The 20,223-nt window shown below is 33.2% G+C and overlaps 1 protein-coding gene across 2 annotated transcripts; it reads right to left on the minus strand.

Moving 5' to 3' along the window:
* LOC117905324 (queuine tRNA-ribosyltransferase catalytic subunit 1-like) lies at window positions 1-19,157 on the minus strand. 2 transcript variants are annotated; one of them, XM_034818234.1, is made up of 16 exons: window positions 18,801-19,151; window positions 18,570-18,626; window positions 17,903-17,996; window positions 17,265-17,443; window positions 16,141-16,191; window positions 8,479-8,535; window positions 6,754-6,874; window positions 6,283-6,349; window positions 6,120-6,161; window positions 5,500-5,605; window positions 4,662-4,772; window positions 1,477-1,548; window positions 1,280-1,381; window positions 1,149-1,195; window positions 947-974; window positions 1-459 (listed from the first exon to the last, which is right to left on the minus strand). In XM_034818234.1, the coding sequence occupies exons 2-16, from the start codon at window positions 18,585-18,587 to the stop codon at window positions 358-360; spliced, it is 1,197 nt and encodes a 398-aa protein (XP_034674125.1). In that variant the 5' UTR covers window positions 18,588-18,626; window positions 18,801-19,151; the 3' UTR covers window positions 1-357. The 2 variants fall into 2 exon arrangements, 1 of the variants encoding a protein (XP_034674125.1); XR_004649721.1 differs by having other exon boundaries at window positions 443-459; window positions 1,280-1,386; window positions 18,801-19,157.
* Between the last annotated feature and the right edge of the window lie 1,066 nt (window positions 19,158-20,223).

Here is a 20,223-nt window from a genome sequence, read left to right on the forward strand (position 1 = left end):
TTACTTGCTAACTCCCTTGGATGCAATACTGGCAATTAGAAAGGCCAGTGGGACTTGGGACTGATGTCATTCATTAAATTATTATAAATAATATTCAGACAGGAAGTGGTCGAAAGGAGGAAAAAAAAAAAGGGAACTTACATTACTGACAAGAATTAGTAATTAATTAACAAAAAACAGTTGAACTTTCTCGATCAGGTTCAGTTCCTAGTGAAGCAGCATATGCTCTATCAAAATCTATGCCGCTCTGTCATCACCTGTGTATAAAATTTCTTCGATGTCAACTTCCTTTGAGTTGAACCCTGTAAAAATGCCTATCACTGTACTTTCTTCCTTCATGTCTAAATGTTAAGAACTCTAATCTTGGGATGAGGAGAATGGAGCACAGCAGCAAGAGATATCAATTCCAGCAACTTCCATGGCATTGCAAACCCATTCAGGGACGTCACCCTTGGGGAACTATACAACACAGGATCAAAACAAAAGTTTGAAGAGCAATGTATTAAATATACCCTGAGCACAATTTAAATAATCACAGAAACAATTAGACGCTCAGTTCCAACCATACATCAGAACCAAATTGATGTCACAAAATCTAGGGTGCGTGAGCATGCAACACAACCTATCACATTTTTACACCATTCATACCTCATGTGGGATCTATGCACACTAAATATCACATTGATTGAGTGGATATTAATCACCTTTTGATCCACAAACAAACATTTCTTCAAATGAAGAAGAATAAAAATATAAAAAATAACCAATTTGGAGCATTGAATTAACAGGACAGATCTCAGCCTCCAATCAACTTGATATTAGGCATGCAAGAAAAGGATCCCACATGAAATTATGAATGGAGAAAAAATAGCATCATTATACTAGGTGTAATTTCGTCCCATATAATATGTAATGAAGAATATAGAGCCATTTTCAGCCCATGTACCATTTTCTGCAGAAACTCGCATACAAACCTGCAGAGAAACAAAACAGAGTATTAAAAAAAAAAAGGCAATCAATAAAATTGAGGAAATTGATTACCATAGCCTAATTATCGACATGAGGTTCTCAGCTAAATGAAAATAATCATCTAAGAAAATGATAAAAATTAAAGGATAAAAAATAAAGAAAGTGAAAGGTGAACATACTCTGGAAATCTCTCTTGTATTATTGATGAGTGGAGATCTCTGCTAAGCTGCAATTTTGAAAGAATTTAATTTCATATATAAATGGGATGATGAAGCACAAAAACTAATATATGGAAAGCCTATATTTGTACCTTCATCATGTAATACAGATTGTGATATGACAGAAGCTGAGATCCCATTGCGTCTTTTGTAACAAGGCAATGGATATAGGCCCTTGTATAGTTCTTGCAGACCTACACTTAGAGGAATGAAAACGATGCAAGATGCATAAAAACAGCGATTTACAGATTAGTAATTCAAGCCAATGAGCACTGCATTGGAAGCATACCATACACATGCATGCAGGATCAATAGGACGAGTATCATCAGCCATTGCCTTGTGTTTGAGTTTCAGTACTCCCTGTATGAAGATTTAAACATTAGTATAGGAGTCAAGAAAGAGGGAAAGCAGGGTTATTTGAGTTAAATTTTCTAGTCATAACTAGAGGTGATTGCACTCTGCATGAAAATGTTCTTTATCGACATTAGACACAAAACTGGGCTGAATACAAAACATCAGTTAGTGTCACATTTTGTGTAAATCATTTATTCTGCAAAAAGCTTGTTAGTTGCAATTTCAAAAGTAAAACAAATGGAAAAAAGAAAAATTCATTAACAAGAGGAGTTGCGAGAAAAATGAATTCCTTTCTAGGTAAGCCTGTGAATGTAACTTGAGGCCAAAAAATACTTAAGGCTTCATTTTTCGTGTCTTCAACAAGACAATTTTCAAGATGATATAATGTTACATAAAAGTACACACATGGTATATTTCATGTCAAGACATTTAACAGGAACAATTTTCCAACAATGAATTGTATGAATCAAACCAAGCAAACACACCCCAAGCAAGACGACAACTGAAAGCATAACAGTTTGCACGGTTCAAGGGAACCTTGGTGACCAAATGACTCAACATGATCAGTCACTAGGATGATCAAACCAATATGCACATTTGACTTCAAGAAACAAGGACACAGTCCATTGTCAAACAAGGAAAGAGGGTTCTGGTGGAATTCTGTTGTATATAGAGACCCCAGGTAAAATGAAAATTTATCATTAGAGTGATTCAAATATCAAAATAAAACAAGTGTGTGAATCTGCTAGCAATAAAACCTATCTTCTACTGCTTTGCTTGATAACTAGACAAGTCACTTAGTCATTTAAAAGCTTCACATTTGTCAGGATCATTTGAATAGGATAACCACTAAGCAGGCAGTAGAGGAAGAATAAACACAAGAATTTAAGAAAAAATCGTTTGTATTATTAGTTTTACCTATTCAAACAGCCTCTGTGATTAGTGGTCTTAGTGAATGGAAGTACTAAATAATGGGGTAAAGCAACCAGAGGTTTAACACAAGGAGACATACTCTTTCTTCATTCCTCTTCACCATTGCATCCGACGTTTTAAGAAGGATGTTGTTGCGAGGGGAGAAGAGTGGTTTTTCGGAAGGCTTCTTAGTGGATAGGAGTAGGACTAGAGCATGACATTTGCAATATGCAGATGACACCATTTTTTTTTTCTAGAGCTTATATGGAAGATTTGCAAAATATCAAACTAATCTTGTTGGTTTTTGGGCACATATCAAGACTTAAAATCAATTTAGATAAAAGCACTCTCACCGGTATCCCTATGAATCAGAATCAAACCACAAGATTGGCATTAATGCTTAAATACAAAGTCTTGGACTGACCCTTATCCTACCTGGGTCTCCCATAGGGGAACCCAAAGGCTGGCGCTTTTCGGATCCAGTGATAAATAGAATTTAGTGAAAATTTGATGGATGGAAAAAAGCTATTTTGTCATTATGTGGAAGAATAAGTTTAATAAAATCCTCCTTGTCTCACATTCCTATCTATTTCCTCTCTCTTTTCAAAATTCAATCATCAGTGGTGTTTACGATTGAAATTTTTTTTGAAACAATCTAAGATTGAAATTGCAAAGGGATTTACTTTGGTTAGGGGTAGGAGAAGGTAAAAGAGACCATCTCATTAGTGGGGACCTAATAAGCAAGCCTAAGGCAGAAAGAGGTCTAGGGTTTGGAAAGATTATTCTAAGAGCCCTCTTAGGGAAGTGACTTTGAAGATTTCCTAAGGAAAGTTCCACTTTTTGGCATTGGGTTATATTAAGCATCTTTGGAACACACCCCAATGGGTGGGATGCCAACATTATAGTATGGTGATTGCATTGTTACCCCTAGATGATCATTGCACAAATTTTTTAGTATTTCTCTAGATATACTTGTTTTGCGATAGGTGATGATGAGACAAGAATTCATTTTTGGGAAGACTTATGGTAGAGGAATCAACCATTGTCTTTTCAATTTTCAAAGTTGTTACAATTAGAAATCTACCTATCTCATCTATCCCTAACAACTCTTCCTCTTATTTTTGGAACCTAAAGTCTCGTCGTAAACTCACTACTTTGGAGATTGAGGACCTTGAAAGATGTATGTCCTCTCTCACTCATTTGTACTTGTCACCATCTATTACAAATGCAAGAACTTGGTCATTATCTTCTTCAAGCTCATTTACGGAAACGTCTTTCCTCTTAGCCTTATCAATCTATCGAATTCACTTCCTTTCTCTCTAGCTAATTTTATTTGGAAATCTAAAGTCTTATCTAAAGTTAAGATCTTTGCTTGGCTAGTGGCCAATAAGAAGGTCAATCCTAACGACATGAAACAAATGAGAAGACCTTACAAAGCCCTTAGTCCTGACTATTGTATTTTGTATAATGGGAGTGGATAATTAGTTAATCTTCTTTCTTTACATCGTCCATTGACTTTGGGGCTATGGTATAGGCTATGTAGACTAGACAACTTAGATTGAGGTTCTCCCAAGAATATTATATGACATAATGACCATTTTCTTTAGGGGTTTGGGAAGCACCACCAGAGGCAAAGTTTCATGGCAAATGGTTTGTCTCATCATAATTTGGATTATGTGACAGAAAAAAAATATAAGGATTTTTAGGATAAATGAAGGACCTTCAAAAACACTATAAGATTTAATTCATTTTTATTCCTCTTTTTAGGGCCTCTTGTTCACAACCTTTAAAGTCACTCTTCTCAATGTTGTTCAATTGATTGGTATGCCATAAGTAGATCATGTTTGAATAGTAAGAAAATGAGCATCGATTCAGTTTCTTTTTTAAGGAGATGTGTTACATGGAGTGATGAGTTGCTTTATCTTGCATATCCTCATGTGGTAATACTATGATGTATGGGTCTCCCTTGTATATTGGAGAAGGTTCAATAATCTATTCTTTTTATCAGCCTTTTGAAAATTTAGGGAGAACTCAACATCCTTCACATGTATTCTTTATCCATATCAATGCATATTTTGTTTTTATTGAAAAAAAAAAAAAACTTTTGTAAGTGAGACACAATAACTTATTAAAACTTCAAACCTCAATAATGTTGTCAAATACAATTCCCACAAGTTTTTAACATATTTCATAAGAGAAGTCATCACCTCAGGTACAAGAGCTGTGCCAAACCGAGCCGTACGAGTAGGATAAACACAATCATACATGTCAGCGCCTAAAGCACTGCAAACTACAATATCCAATGGATAACCAACACCCTGAAAAAATACAATAAAACCATGATAAATGAATGTTCAATAAATCAATAATCTCATTTAAATAATAAATTTTTCTGGTCGAAAATATTTTTTTTTTAGAAATTAAGGGCCAAGGAAATATAAATAATTATGTGACGTAGTTCATAAAAAAATAGCAAACAAAAAATTCATAATACAGTATTGCGTAACTTTTTACAACTTTCATTTTTTAAAATTCAACTCTTTCTTGAAAACATTGCATATTTGAAACCTCATTTATCTTTTAGGGTATTAAATTTTAACACCAAATTTTCCTTTTAGGAGTTTTTCTAACTATTACAATTAATAATCATCTCTTCTCTTCTAGAGAGCCTTAAATTTCTATGTATTAACTTCTGACCGCATCAATTATTTTTGGATGTATAAGTCATATATCTATAAATACCGTACAATGGAAACATAATAATCTCTCTAAATTATATCTATAAATATTGTACAATAGAAACATAATAATCTCTCTAAATTAATAAATATCCATTCATCAATAAATTAATATATTATTTATTGATCAATAAATCAATAACCCTACTAAGATAATGATTTCTCTTAGTCCTAAGAGTAATATTTTGTAGGGGTTTTACTGTAGCCTGTGTCACAATATCAGGAAAAGAAAGAATAGCCTGCAATTCATACAAATTTGAGATGATTTGAGTAGAGTATATCTTGAAATGATAAAAGTCATTTGTACCATTACATATCGAGGCTTATCCTCAGGCAAGGCAGCAGTACACTGAGCAACAACACGCCAAAATGAATTTTTATCTTCACCACCTGAAAGACCACCAATAGCATAGCTGTCGTGGAAGTAAATTCAGTTAAATCAGCTCCATGTATAGCAGAACAAATTTATTGTTTTATAATCATGATTAAATCTGTACGAATTTGGACAAGATGTCCAGCAATTTCAGAGAGTCTGAAATGTTATGCAACTGAATAACATACATAATGAAATTGACAAATGTCTGGCAATTTCAAACACAACAAAAAGAAGTAACAGTCATTATAATAATAACTACCATAATGATTACCATTATTTTATTACACAGTCAAGGTCGTTATATGCTTTCTCTCTTTTTGTAATGATTTATAATTATTAAAAAAAAAAAACATGTGCTGAAATTGATCACATCCATATGAGCATCATAAACATGCCAAAAATGTAGTTGTAGAAGGAGAAATAAAAATCCATTTAACTCGTGAGATAGAAAAGCAAACTGAAGCAGATTGAATATCTAGAACACTGTAAAGTGTCTCGGTACTTAATAAGTCTGAACCCCAGCATCATTAACCAAAGGCAGCATAACATACCCAGGTAATTTCCGATCTACCAGGCCCCTTACGCAAATATCCCTGATAACAATATGTAGCAAAATTGTAAGGTAGTGGTAGGGGTGTTAGCTGAAGAAGAAGTAAAAAGATAAATAACACCATTGAGAACAGCGAGAAGATTACAGATTAAACTGAATTTTACCTTAGCACAGGATCTAAACCACCTTGTACAATACCAAATAAATTCTGCTCTTCTGGTCTCTTGTGGGCTGTTCTTCATGAAAATCAACATAATAGTAGAAAATGCTAAGAAACTGGTTTAGAAGCATGAGTAACAAGGAATAATAACAAGACATGTTTAAAAAAGATTAACTGGAAAATTTATCACAGAAGACTGGTAGATCCAAAAAAGAAAAAGAGTCGATACATGCAAACATACTTAAATAACCCATTGAAAATTGGATCCAAGATCATGCAAACATGCTTAGCATGCTATGGCATCAGCCTAAACTCCAAAGCCCAAAAAAATTTCAAGTTTAATGAACCTAGGCTGGTACAAGGGGATGCAACTTGATGGTTACAGCTTGGATTGATTGTGTATGGACATAGATTTGTAACTTTTTCCTATTTGTGCAAGGGACATATGTGATATTTATTTATCAAATATATTTACCTGCTATACATCTGTCTATCCAACGAAGAGTGCGATACATAGCCTCCTCAACTCGTGGGCCAGTAATGGTGGTTTTCACTACATCATCAAGAGCCATAATGATATCTGCACCAATTCTATTCTGAAAAAGGAGTTGGTAGAACATACAAACGTATAGGATATTAGAGATCAAAGAACCAAAGGAACAAAAGACGGCAGTTATTACAACAAATGAGCTCTGGAAATATTTATGCCATGCTTTTGACGGTCCCTATGCTTTAATTGCTAACCTTGTAAACTACTAGAGCCATTTGGAATGTGATAGCAGTAAGGATGAAAGCATGAACATAGGTGGTTAGATTTTATGGAAATTTCGGATGAAAATTCTGGAAAAGATTTTTTATGGGACCAAAAATTCAACGAAACTCATGGAAATGCCAAAAAAAACTCAAAAGTTACTTTTTTTAAGAAAATAACATATAAAAGTAATAAACTAATTAAATTATATATCAAACTACTATTTATTGAAGTAATAAATTAACAAAACATTAAAAAACATATTCAAGTTCAAACTGAAAAATTCATAAGTCATAAACAATCAACTTATATAACAATCAAATTAAATTGTATAAAATATGAATTAATACTTAAATTACACTAATTAAACAATTAAATTCAAATAAATGTCAAACTAATATTTAAATGGGACAATATCAAACTAATTGAAGTTATTGAATTCTATACAGAAAAATTTAAATTGTAAAAACAATAAATCATATGTTATATATCAAACTGAAAAATGATTTATTAAAAAAATGGAAGAGGTCTTTATAAATTAAATTACACTGTTTTTTCATATACCTTTAAGGATCCAATAAATAGGGTAGCCCAAGGTATGCTTGGAGCTAGATTTTAAATTTAAATGATATTTTTTATTCTATTGAAGAAACATAAAAAATAAAAAATAAAATAAAAAGATATATATATACACAAGAACAATTTTTACAACTTTAATGTTAAATTATAATTAAAAAAATAAAAAAATCCAATCATATGAAAAATTAGAATTCACTTCTATAACACATTTTTAGAAAAAAAAAATGATTATCTTAATTTTCTTTTAATAAACAATTTTTTTGTTTGATATATAATTTAATTGAATTGTACATATAATATATGGTTTATCATTATATAAATTGTGTATATAGGTCAAAAACTGCAATTTACTTCAGCTTAAATACTATCCCATTTAAATATAGTTTAATATCTATTTTAATTATTTAATAGTTTGATTTTAACATTAGTTTCAATTTTTTATCTAATTTAAGTTAACTTTAATATAAGTTAATTGTTTATAAATTATAAATTTATGACTTCGTACTTTATATATTTTATGTTTAATTAGTTTAATATTCAATTTAAATATTAGTTTGATATATATAATTAGTTTCTTCCTTATATATAATATATATATATATATATTATATATATATAGATATATTGTTTTCTTAAAAAAAAAATATTATTTCTTAGAGTTTTTTTTCCAACATTCCATGAATTTTGATCAATTCCTCCCATTGAAATTTTTTTACATAATTTTCGTCTAATATTTTCATCCTATAATACAACACAAAATGTATAAAAATTTGATATTTACATGAGCCAAAAATTTGGAAATGTAGGAATTACGTAAATATAATAATGCCTAATGATAAAAAAAAAAGCAAACAAAATAAATGTGCCTACTTGGATTTGAATTGATTCCTCAGGTGTTAAGAGCATTGGCTTTCCATCAACTGGTGACTGAAGCAAGAAAATAAAGTCATCATTACAAGCAACACAACAATATGAACTCTAAATTCTTGGCATTCAAAAGAAGAAATAAGTGAACAAGAGAAACCTAATAAAGTTAAAATCTAGTAAAACTATAGCAAATTGATTAAGCATTCACAAGATGGCACACCATTTTAGACACAAACATTGATGGCTAGCATAAACGGAGATGAACATAAGGAAAATGAATATTTTGAAAACACAAGAGAATTTCCTAAATCTTGGAAAAATTATCTCAAAATATCGAGAGGAATGAGAAGCCTTAAATATGTTTGTTGGCAAGAAAAAAGAGTGCTCCCACAAACTTCCCTCTACTCATTCATTTGGTTAATTGAAAAAATTATATATTTATATATATGAGAAAAATGATCAAATACATGACCAATATGATTCACTTTTTTATATTTTGTGCAATTATACAAATATTGTCAAAAAAGGAGAAACTACCCCTTATTACCTTAAAAACATTTTTTTTTTTTTTATAAACACCTTAAAAACAAATTATTGGCAATCATAAAAAAAAAGGTATTTTTACAAGGTTAGCATTGTGTGAGTATATTGTTGGCAGTCCTAACCTGGGTATTGTGGAATCCCTTTGGCTTGTCCGAACCAAGTGTCTAAGGGTACTAATTTCCTTAGGACCCTACCTACCATTCCTAGTGAGCCTCCTAACCTAGTTACAAAGTGCCCTGTTAAAACAGAGTTATCATCGTCAGGTGGTTTTCGTATAGAGAGTCTTTTTCCCCGTAATATGGTTGGAGTTCAATTAGTTTTAAATTCTACGAATGTTAAGGTGGTCAAGGTTAATTAGAATGTCACACCTTCAGAAAGTAACAAAGCAAAAGTAATGGGTAAGATGTATTTTAGGCGAAAGTACAAACCTTCCATAGGTTTTTTAGCTTTACAAAAGTTGGTTTGGAAGTTGGGGGACAAAGGGATTTTGTTATGAAGATCATTCGTTGGAATATACAAGGATTAGGATTTAGGAAAAACAAAAAGGAGAGAGGGGGGGGAGGAAGGGGGTTAAAGAATTTTTGCGATATGGATCCAAGAAGCATTATTGCTTGATTGTAAGGCTTTTGATTGCATTCAAGCAATAATGCCAACCTAGTGAGTTGAACATGATCAATGTTGATGTTAAAGAGGATACTCTTGTCAAGATTGACTTTAAGTCCAGATATCTACTCAAACACTAACAAAATAATCTTAAGAGTATGCAAAAAGAAAATAGTGTCATATGCAAATTGCAGATGGGACACTCTTGTTCTATTCCTACTTGCACTAAAGCCATCCAATAACCTACTCCCCTCAGCTCTTAACATCATCCTACTTAACACGTCAACTACAATGGTAAAGAAAAAAACGGATAAAGGATCTCCTTGTCTTAGTCCTCTAATTGCTTTGACCCAGCCTTTGGCATTTCCATTCACTAGAATTGCGAAAGTTACCAAGGACAAACAACTTCTCATTCAAGTCCTCCATCTAAGACTAAACCCCTTCTCTTCCAATACATGATCTAAAAAACCTCAATCCATATGATCATAAGTCTTTTCAAAATCAATTTTGAAACTACCATTTCTTCTCTTGAGCATCTTTTCTCATCCATTATCTCATTGGCTATCAATATTGCATCCAAAATTTGCCTTTCATGGACAAAAGCTCCTTGTATAGCATAGATAGTTTCATGAAGGCCACCTTTTAGTCACTTTGATAAGACTTTGGCTATGATCTCATAAAAACATGTGATCAAGCTATTAGATCTAAAGTCAAAAATCTTTTTGGTCCGACTCCTTTTTGGGCACTAGAGCTATGAAGGTGGCATTGGTATTTTGATTAATTATCCCACTTTTATGTAACTCTAAAAACACCCCCACTATATCCTCCTTGATCACATCCCAACACTCTTGAAATATAGCAATGGTAAAACTATCAAGCCCAAGTGTCTTATCCTTATCAAACTGAAAAATAGCTTTATAAATCTCTTATTCGATAAAGGAGACGTCCAACCTAGAAGCACTTTCTGCTAAGATGGGTAACTAATCTAAACCTTCTAACCTCCAAGACTCTCCAAGGGGGCTCATATAAAGCTTTTCAAAAAAATGCAATATCTCCTCTGAGAAACTCTCAATGTTATCTAGCATTGTTCCTCTTTTATTCTCCAAGATCTTGATATACTTCCTATTTCACCTACCATTAGCCACCCTATGAAAAAACTGTAACCTTCTTTTACACCCTAACTTATTGTCTCCAATGCACCTCTTCCCTTAACAATAGTTCCTCTAACTCCCCTTTTCTCAATGTCTTTTGTACTAAAAGCTCAAGAGACAAATTCCTTCTTTGCTTAATAACATCAATACTAGCAATAACATTAAGGGTGCTCTTCTTCCTCTATTTTAACTCTCCAAAAGATTCCTGATTCCATTCTTTTAATTTGAACTTAAAAAATTGTTACTTCCTCATGAACATATGCCCTTCTCATTCATCACTTTGAAATTCTCTCTACCATCTACTAAAACAATCTTTGAAATCGGGATGGAACAACATGTTGTCAATCTAAAAGGAGTTAGTCCCCACTTAAAAGGGTTCGTGTCGAGAACAATTGGGCAATGATCAAAGGTCTATCTAGGTAAAACTTCTTAAAGACTTTGGGGAAAATTTTGCTCCCAATCATTTGAGTATAAAAATTTGTCCAATCTCTTATACACGAGAATTTTGAATATTTGACCAAGTAAAAGAAGCATTTCGTAAAGGGGGGTTGATTAACTCACGCTCTCTTATAAAACCATCAAAGTCCCTCATACTAAATATTAATCTAGAACCACCCAATTTTTCTAAAATTCCCCTTATGACATTAAAATCTCCCCCCTGTCCCTCAATTTGGATAGGTTAAACCAAAAAGATCCAAGATCTCTACCCAAAAATCCTTCCTAAGGAATGATATTGTTAGGACCAAAAACCGAGGATAACCAGAGGAACCCAAATCCATCCATCAAAAACTTGATTGAGATAGAAAAAAAACCTATTACCACATTTTCACTGCTAAGCTTCTTTGAATTCCAAATAATCAAAACCCCTTCTAAAGACTCACAAGCATAAAGAAAAGCCCAAGCCTTATTCCTAGTTGCCCAAAGACTAACAACAAACCTCCTATCACACACCTCCCTTTTTGTTTCCTGAAACATCATGATATCTAGATTCTCATATCACAAAAATTCTTTTTTTTTTCCATAAGCAATGTTTTTTATAGGTTGTTTTTTTTTTTTTTAAGCAATAGAAGCAACTAAATTAAAAAGCGTCAAAGAAAATATGCAACAAGGTACATAGGAAGCATACAAGTCACACTTTAAAGAGCAAAAAATGAGAGAGACCACAAAAAACCATTACTCTCTCTTAACCAAGGCCCAACCACTCTACAAAATTTAATAAAGACATGGGACCTATCTCTATGTACACTTTCACCCAAGAAAACGGAGTACTAAGGAACGAGGACTTCAAATAATGGTCTGGATGTTCTTCATTATCAAACGACCTTCGATTTTTTTCCTTCCAAACAACCCAAAAGATACACAAAGGAGTCACTATCCAAGCCTCCTTGTGCCTCTTACCCACAAAAGTGTCACTCCACCCTAGAAGAGCTTCCTTTATTGTGGTCAAGGATGAAAACATCGGTTTTTACGAAATATATAGGTCATTTGATTTTGTAAATATATTAGGAAATATTGGTGGAAATTTTGACACAAAATATCGATGAGAGAAAATTTGATCAAAACTCATTGAAATATTGCGAAAAACTTCAAAAAAGATATAAAAAATAATAATAGACATATTGAAATTGTTTTGCTAAAGAAATTGATAAATGTATGATATAATTTGTGACATTCAACAATAATGTTCAAAAGCAGATTTTATACGTACCGATTTTTAATTTTGATGTATTCAATGATATAAAAGAAATGATGATACATGAATAAATATTGTTAATTAAAATGTTCATAATTTTATTTATTAATTTATATTTATATTTTATTTAGTTATTAATTCAAAGGTTGGTTGGGTGGCATGGCCATCCCCTTTAAAGTGTAGCATCTTAGGTTCAAACCCTTGCTTCCACAAGTATTTGAAATTTGGTTTTTAAAGCTTCAAAAGCAATCCCACATCAAAAGAAAACAACACCCAAAATGGGTATTTAAGCCAAGGAGCAGCCATGATGACTCGAGCACATCAAGTGTGCTGGGCTGGGGGGGTAGAGTGTGCAACGTAGGCTCACAACTAGGCCTTAGAAAGAATTTTAGAAAAAAATTAGAAGTCAAAATGGATTATGTGGCGTCGGTTTATCAACACAACCCAAAATATCAAGAAAATATCACTTTATCAACAATAAGTCAACAAAAAATTGCCAATCTCATGGCAATATCATGCCACTGAGATATCTGCCCTATATATCTATCGAAGGCTGCTGATAACCGAAATTTCGGGGATATATAGACTATATATCCCGACATTTTCAACCATGACTATGGCAAGTTGAACCCACTGGATTCTAAAGAAAGCAAACAAGGCCCTCCTTTTCTCTTCAAAGGAAACACCTATTTACCATAGTCCACCCTCTTCTCTAAAGCTAATCAACTATCAAGACTTTTCCTAAGCTAGACTCCCACACAAAGAAGCTAGCTTTAGAAAGCACCGAAGAGTTCCAAACCACACTTTTTTGGAAATTAAACCTTTCCTTCAGTTTCAGTGCATCATATAAAAGCTTAAGGGAAAACTTGTTGTTACTTAAGTTCATCCACACCACCTTATCTTCCTCCTCACCAAGAACCATCTCCCCTTGTAGTATGGAAAAAAGCTCTTCTACAACGTCTACCTCCCAATCATTTAAAGATTTAGAGAAACACCGGTTCCAATGACCTCTTTCCCCTTCATGAACCCATAAGCCTGTAACTCATGCCTCTTTTAAGGTAGCTAAAGTATATAACGAAGGGAAGAAGCATCTCAATGATTCATCCCCACACCATTTAGCCTTCCAAAACTTCACCCTCCTCCTATTACCCACCAAAAAAGAAGAATTGTGGTGGAAATTATTCCATTCCATTCCTTATAGCCTTCCAAAGCCCCACACCATGCCCATCTCTTACTTCATTGAACTACCAACCGCCTTGCAAAAATTCTTTAGCCACCCTTCGTTTTTTCCTAGATCCCAATCCCCGTACATTCCAACTAATGATCTTCAAAACCCCTATATCCCCTATCTTCCAAACCAACTCCTGTAAAGCTCAAAAACCTATGAAAGATTTGAACTTTCACCTAAAATACACCTTATCCATTACTTTTGTTTTGTTGCTTCTCGAAGGTGTGACTTTCTGGCTAACCTTGACCACCTTAACATTTATAGAATTTAAAACTAATTGAACTCTAAACATTTTACTAGAAGAAAGACGGTCTATATGAAAACCACCAGACGAGGATAACTATGTTTCAATAGGCCACTCTATAACTAGGTTAAAAGGCTCATTAGGAACACTAGCCAAAGTCCTAAGTAAGTTAGTATCCTCAAGCACTTGGTTCGGACAAGCTAAATGGGATTCCACAACATCCAAGTTAGGATTACCAACAATATACTCACACAATGCACCATTGTCATTGTTTTTGGAATTCACTTCAGGTAAAACTTGGAGTTCAAAAAGAGACTAAGACAATTGGATTGAGTTGGGTAGGGATCAAAAACAAGTTATGGTGGGAGATGAGGAGAGAATCCATTTTTGGGAAGACTTATAGTGGGAGGATCAACCTTTGGGTTCTCAATTTCCGGGACTATTCATAATAGTCACAGTTAAAAACCTTCTTATTTCATCAATTTTTAGGTCTACTTATCTTTTCCCTTGGAACTTTAACTTCAGTTGCAACCTTTCTAATTTTGAGATAGAAGATTTAGAAAGACTTATGTTCTCTCTCACTCATTTACACTTATCTCTATCCGTTCCGAGTACAATAACTTGGTCTTTATCTTCTTCAAGTTTATTTACAATAAAGTTTTTCTTTTTAGTCTTGTCTAACCATTTTGGTCCAGTTCCTTTTCCCTCTACTAATTTTGTTTGGAAATCTAAAGTTCCTTTCAAGGTCAAGTCATTTCTTTGGTTAGTGGCACACAAGAAGGTAAACACCAATGACATGTTACAATTGAAAAGACCCTACAAAGCCTTCAGTCTTGATGTTTGTAATTTGTGTATGGAGCATGGAGAATTGGTAGATCATTTCTTTTTACATTGTCCTTTGGCGCTAAAACTATGGTAAAAATTATTTAGATTGACCAAGATGGATTGGACTCTTCCAAAGAGTATTTATAATATGATGACCATCTCATTAAAAGATTGGGAAGCTCTAAGGGAGGCCTAGCACTATGGCAAACTGTTTGTCTTGCTTTGATTTGGGTTGTGTGGCAAGAAAGAAGTGTTAGGATTTTTTAGGACAAGGCAAGGACTTTAGAGGTTCTTTGAGATACCATTCATTTCCTTACTTCTTTTTGGGCCTCTTACACTACAACTTTTAAGGGCATTTCCCTTAATGTGGTTCAACTTGATTGGTCATTGATATATAGTTCCAAGGGTGTGGGTTAGTAAGGAGAGGTTGCTATTTGTATTTACCATATGGTTTATGTTGTACCATAGGTGTTTAGGTTTATTTAGTACTTTGGAGGTTCCATTTGTTTAGTTTTTATTTGTGGGAGGATTCCTCACCCTTCTATTGTAATCTTAAATCCTATTTTTAATATATTACATTGTTATTTCTCATTAAAAAAAAAATAGAAGAAAATAGATTGAACATGAATATATCCAAATAATAATAATAATACATGAAAAGGCCTTTTGGATCAAAATTCAAGAAAAAAACAAAAGGAAGAATTCACAGCCAGTCAACATTGCTAAGAAAACAGAAAGATATTAACATTTCTTGTAGGTTTATGATTATCTCCCTATTCCAATTCCACCACAGTCCCCCTCCCCCACCATCTCCCATGGGGTAAGAGCTAAAAGGGAAAACAGCATGTCTGCCACAGAGTTCAAGAGAAGTTAACGTCATTGGTAAGATCATGTTCTGATAATTTTAGAGATAGATAGCTTAATCAGGTACCAACCTAAAGTTCAAAATCCTTATCAGATGCCTTACTCATATTCATTTTTCTTTAAGTCCACAAAAGCACAACTAGCATGTCTCATAAAAGAGTTGGACCACCTATTCATTTATTGCAATTATCAATTGTTCAACTCAATACAGCCTCATCCTAAATACACACATACAGCATACGAAGTCAGCTAAAGAAACACATCAAATGCATCCTGAATTTGTAACCACAAACAACCAAGGGATAAGCATTGATGTATGTGTAAGAATGAATCTTCATAGAATCAGATCAGTAAGAGTATAAATAGATAAGTACCCAAATAATGCCAACAATTGAACCGAGTAACCATGCACAGATACATAAATAGTAAAGGCTCAATCTAGTAAATAGCCATGCTCTAATCTGATCACATTGTGTAAAGTTTGGCCACCAGAATTCCAAAGAGAAAAAAATACCTGAAATGTTACACCCTTTTCAGTAATGTCAGCTAAATGCAACAATGACACCTGAAGAGATTAAATAATAAATTGTGAGCTGAATTGCAAGTATAAGAAATCCTAGAAACCTGTTGCCATTATAAAAGAGATCCATGAAGATTGTGATCACCAAAATGGACACTTAACAAGGTGACATCATCAACTGAAATATTACACTTTAATAGCAATACCATTCAAAAATACACAGTGAGGGGGAGAGGAATTCATCCATAATTACATTTACACAAAAAAAAAAAAAAAAAAACGGGAACCGTGTATTATTCATTAATGAGTACAGACCACAAGTTAATGTACAATTCACCCATGCATATTAGTTTTTGTTACCTTTTAGGTTGTCAGTTTCCACAAGTAATCAAACTATATAAAGAATGAAGTTTGAGATTTTTATCACAAAAATGGCATTTACAAATGAATTAAAAATGAGATTAAATGAAACAGCAACAATCTTCCTCTCCAGAGAATACTTCTTGCATCAATTGTAAATTTTGTGTACATACAAATTGATTATCCAGAAATTTAAATGAAAACATCAATGAGCTTATCTCATGTCTGTTGCTCACTGAATGCTGTCAGTATGTTGTGGTAGTTCATAAATGCTGAAATGGAACTTGAAAAATAAAATTGAAATTCAATACCAAGACTAAGAACAGATACTAATAATTTTTATTTTTATTTTTTTGATAAGTTAAGAACAGATGCTAATGATAATAGGTGATGTGATGAAGTACTTAGATGTCATAGTGCATACCACTAATATTTAGAATGCAAATATTTCACAGTGATTAAACAAATAAAGGGTATCAAAGAACAAAATAGGTGGAGCCATCCAGGTACAAAATGGATGTCATAAGGATTGTTTTGGATGCAAAGACTATGAGACCATATCCATAAGGTAGTATCTGGGAGCAAGGAATTGTAATAACTAAAATACTAAGAATGACAAATCCTGTATCTAATAAAAAAAAGAATGACAAAACCCTGAAATGGTAGGGACTACAATCATAATATCACAAGACAACAGCAACAACAATAATAATAAAGATTCAAAACTGTATATCACTGTTTGAAACATAATAAACAACCATTTGAAAGCCGCCGGAGTCTGTAAGCAGTGCTCTTGGCCAGTTCATAAATTTGTGGAGACCCCCCAATTCATCGATCAGCTCAGAACTAGGGCGAAGTGCCAAATGATATGTATTGCCAAGTATTATTTGGCAACCAATTTCCTCAAGCTGGTTGGTTGTTAAACCTTTTATTGTCCCTGTAACAAGAAAACCCAATCTCATGCCATCAATCACAGATATTTGATTCCATCAAATGCGTGTGTAAGCATATTATAAATATCATGCCATGGTCAACAAACAGCTACTTAATAAAGGCATCCCAGTACAATGATAAAGGCATCCAAGAGAGGGGGGGATATGGGTAATGTCAATTAATACTGGATTTGTTATTAATTGTTAGTACCCGCATGGATCCCAAATATACTAAACAGCATTGGCCATGGACAGTTACAATAAAACATTAAATACATCTACTGAGTTGAGAGCTAGTAGAGAGAACCAATACTCCATTTGCTTCAATAAAAAGGAACAATGACAACAGAATTTTTACATTCCAATATAGCATGTGAAGGTAATGGAAGTAGTCTTACAGTTACTCACTAACCATACAAGCATTGCAATAAACTAAGAAGATATAAGACAGTTGAAATTCTAACCTTGTGTGCCTACAGGCATAAAGAGAGGTGTCTGGCACACAAAGTGAGGGAGTGTCAGTTGGGCAGCTCGAGCACGGTTGAACCTCCCAAGAACCTACAATTAAAGGAGGAAAAGAATGAATAATAGTGTTTTCGGATGAACGAAAGCATAGTGTTTTTGGATTAAGAAACAACAAATTCAGCAAAAACAAATGAGATCGTATAGCAGAGTGATTTCCAGTCATGGCCCTCCCACTGTTATCACAGACGATAAGTGGTGGGACGGACCTAATGATGCCTATAGTTTGGGCACAAAAGTAACATAGCTAAGGAAACTAAATAACAGCTCAAAAGAACACAATTTGGAGGGGCATTCACATTCTCCCTTTAGAGTTCTCCTGTGAGGCCTTTGTTTCTTGGAAAGAATGAGATGATGAATAAAAAGATCCTTAAAAACGATTTACTTTCATGTCCATTTCCATAACCATTTCTTTTATTTTCTTCATTGTTTTTAAAGAACCAACTAGGGGGTCAATAAGGTAATCTGTTCTCATCCAAAGCTCAAATTCGTCTTTCACAACATCTTCATTTTGGCTGCAGGTTGGCTTCAAATTTGAATGAAATGAATACAACTCTGACCACTACAGACAAATAGAATCACAGAAAATGTGCATCCAAATTCAAATACCTCAAACCGAAGCGCCATCCAGCAAACTCCTTCCTCGACACTCTTTTATGTATAAACCTGTAAGTTGATATCAAAAAACGCAACTAATCATACAAAACAAAAGGATACTACAAACTTTCTGAAGAAAAATCTAGCAATGCAAAAACGGCATGACCAAAATGTTGATGTGGGAGATTACTGTGATAGAGAAATACAGATAATGTGCAAAATAAAAGATAGTAACAAGCTTACAGAGAAGAGTGTAGGAGGTGAATGTGTTGAAGGCGAGGGCGACGAAACAACGAGCCCTAGTATGAGCAAGAGAATAGCCTAGTCTGTCTCGGCGGCTTGGATTGTGCGCCGGCAACGCGTTGCTTCTGTCGGCCTTTTTCCACGCTCGGAACGAAGAAGACTAGGGTCTTCGACACGTAGCGGTCAAAAATTAAAAAGGGCTAGGGTCACTGGGCTCCTTGTTCGAATCGACCCGAACCCACTTTTTTTTTGTTTATGAGATTTGATTCGCTCCTGTCAATAACGTTTTAACCATTGGTATGCACTTTGTACGCATTTTTCGTTATTTCGAGGTTCCTAGAAGGCTGGACCTGCTTTTCTTACATCCCATTTATACCTATCTGATTTCTCTGCCATCCGACAGGCGACAACCCCGCGATTCAGCCCTTTCCCCTTTCAGCAAAAGGGGACCAAATGAAAGCATGTGGGCTCTGACTATTTTAAATTTTTCCAGCTTCTTTGCTACTTTAAAACCCCGCTGATTGCGATTATTTATAACTCGTTTTCTTAAACAGTGCATTAAAATACGATACTCATATTCATGCACATGAAATGCATTTTATTTTATTGATACTAGATTGGAGCTTACTATTGAGTTTGAAGAAAGTTTGTATTGAAAACTTAACATTAATCTACGCATTAAACATGATACAATTAGTTTGAAAAACTAAATTTCATTGAGTTATAAAATTAAAGGGAAAAAAAAAATTAACAGTTAAGCCAAAAAACCAAAATTATGTCTTTATATCACACTATCTCTCTTTAACTAATTTTTTCTATTTTAGCCACCCACCCTATATTTCTCGCTCCACCAATGGTGTTAAGTACATTTTTCGAATTTAACCGAGTCATACATGAAACCACATTAAATAAGTTATATTGGAATGCATTGACATATGTTATTGGAATATTAAATCATGTCCTTTTACCAAGTATTTTTTAAATTAGTCTAATTTTATGAAATTTGTTTGACATATAATTAATTTATGAAAGTTTTTAATTTTATAGAAAATGATTCCTAAATTTACATGACTTTTGGTGTAGAAATCAAAATTGAAAAATCAATTAAGAGAGTAGTGTAATAAATAAATAAATAAATAAAATTTCATAAAGATTAATATCATGTTATATTACTTAAATGATGAAAGGTATAGATAAAAAAATTCAAATGGTCGACTCTCAACACGTGTAGAGGTAATTCACTAATAATTATTAGGGTTTGTTGCATGAAAAACATTAAGATTATGTTTGGTTCCATAAATAATAAGGAAAAAAAAAAATCCAAAGGAAAATAATTTTTTCATATTTAGTTGTCATATGACAAAATATCAAATAAAATCAAACATAATTAAAATTAATTAAAAACTTATATATTTTTAAATTA

Source organism: Vitis riparia, chromosome 18, assembly GCF_004353265.1.
Source record: "Vitis riparia cultivar Riparia Gloire de Montpellier isolate 1030 chromosome 18, EGFV_Vit.rip_1.0, whole genome shotgun sequence".
NCBI classification, from domain to species: Eukaryota; Viridiplantae; Streptophyta; class Magnoliopsida; order Vitales; family Vitaceae; genus Vitis; species Vitis riparia.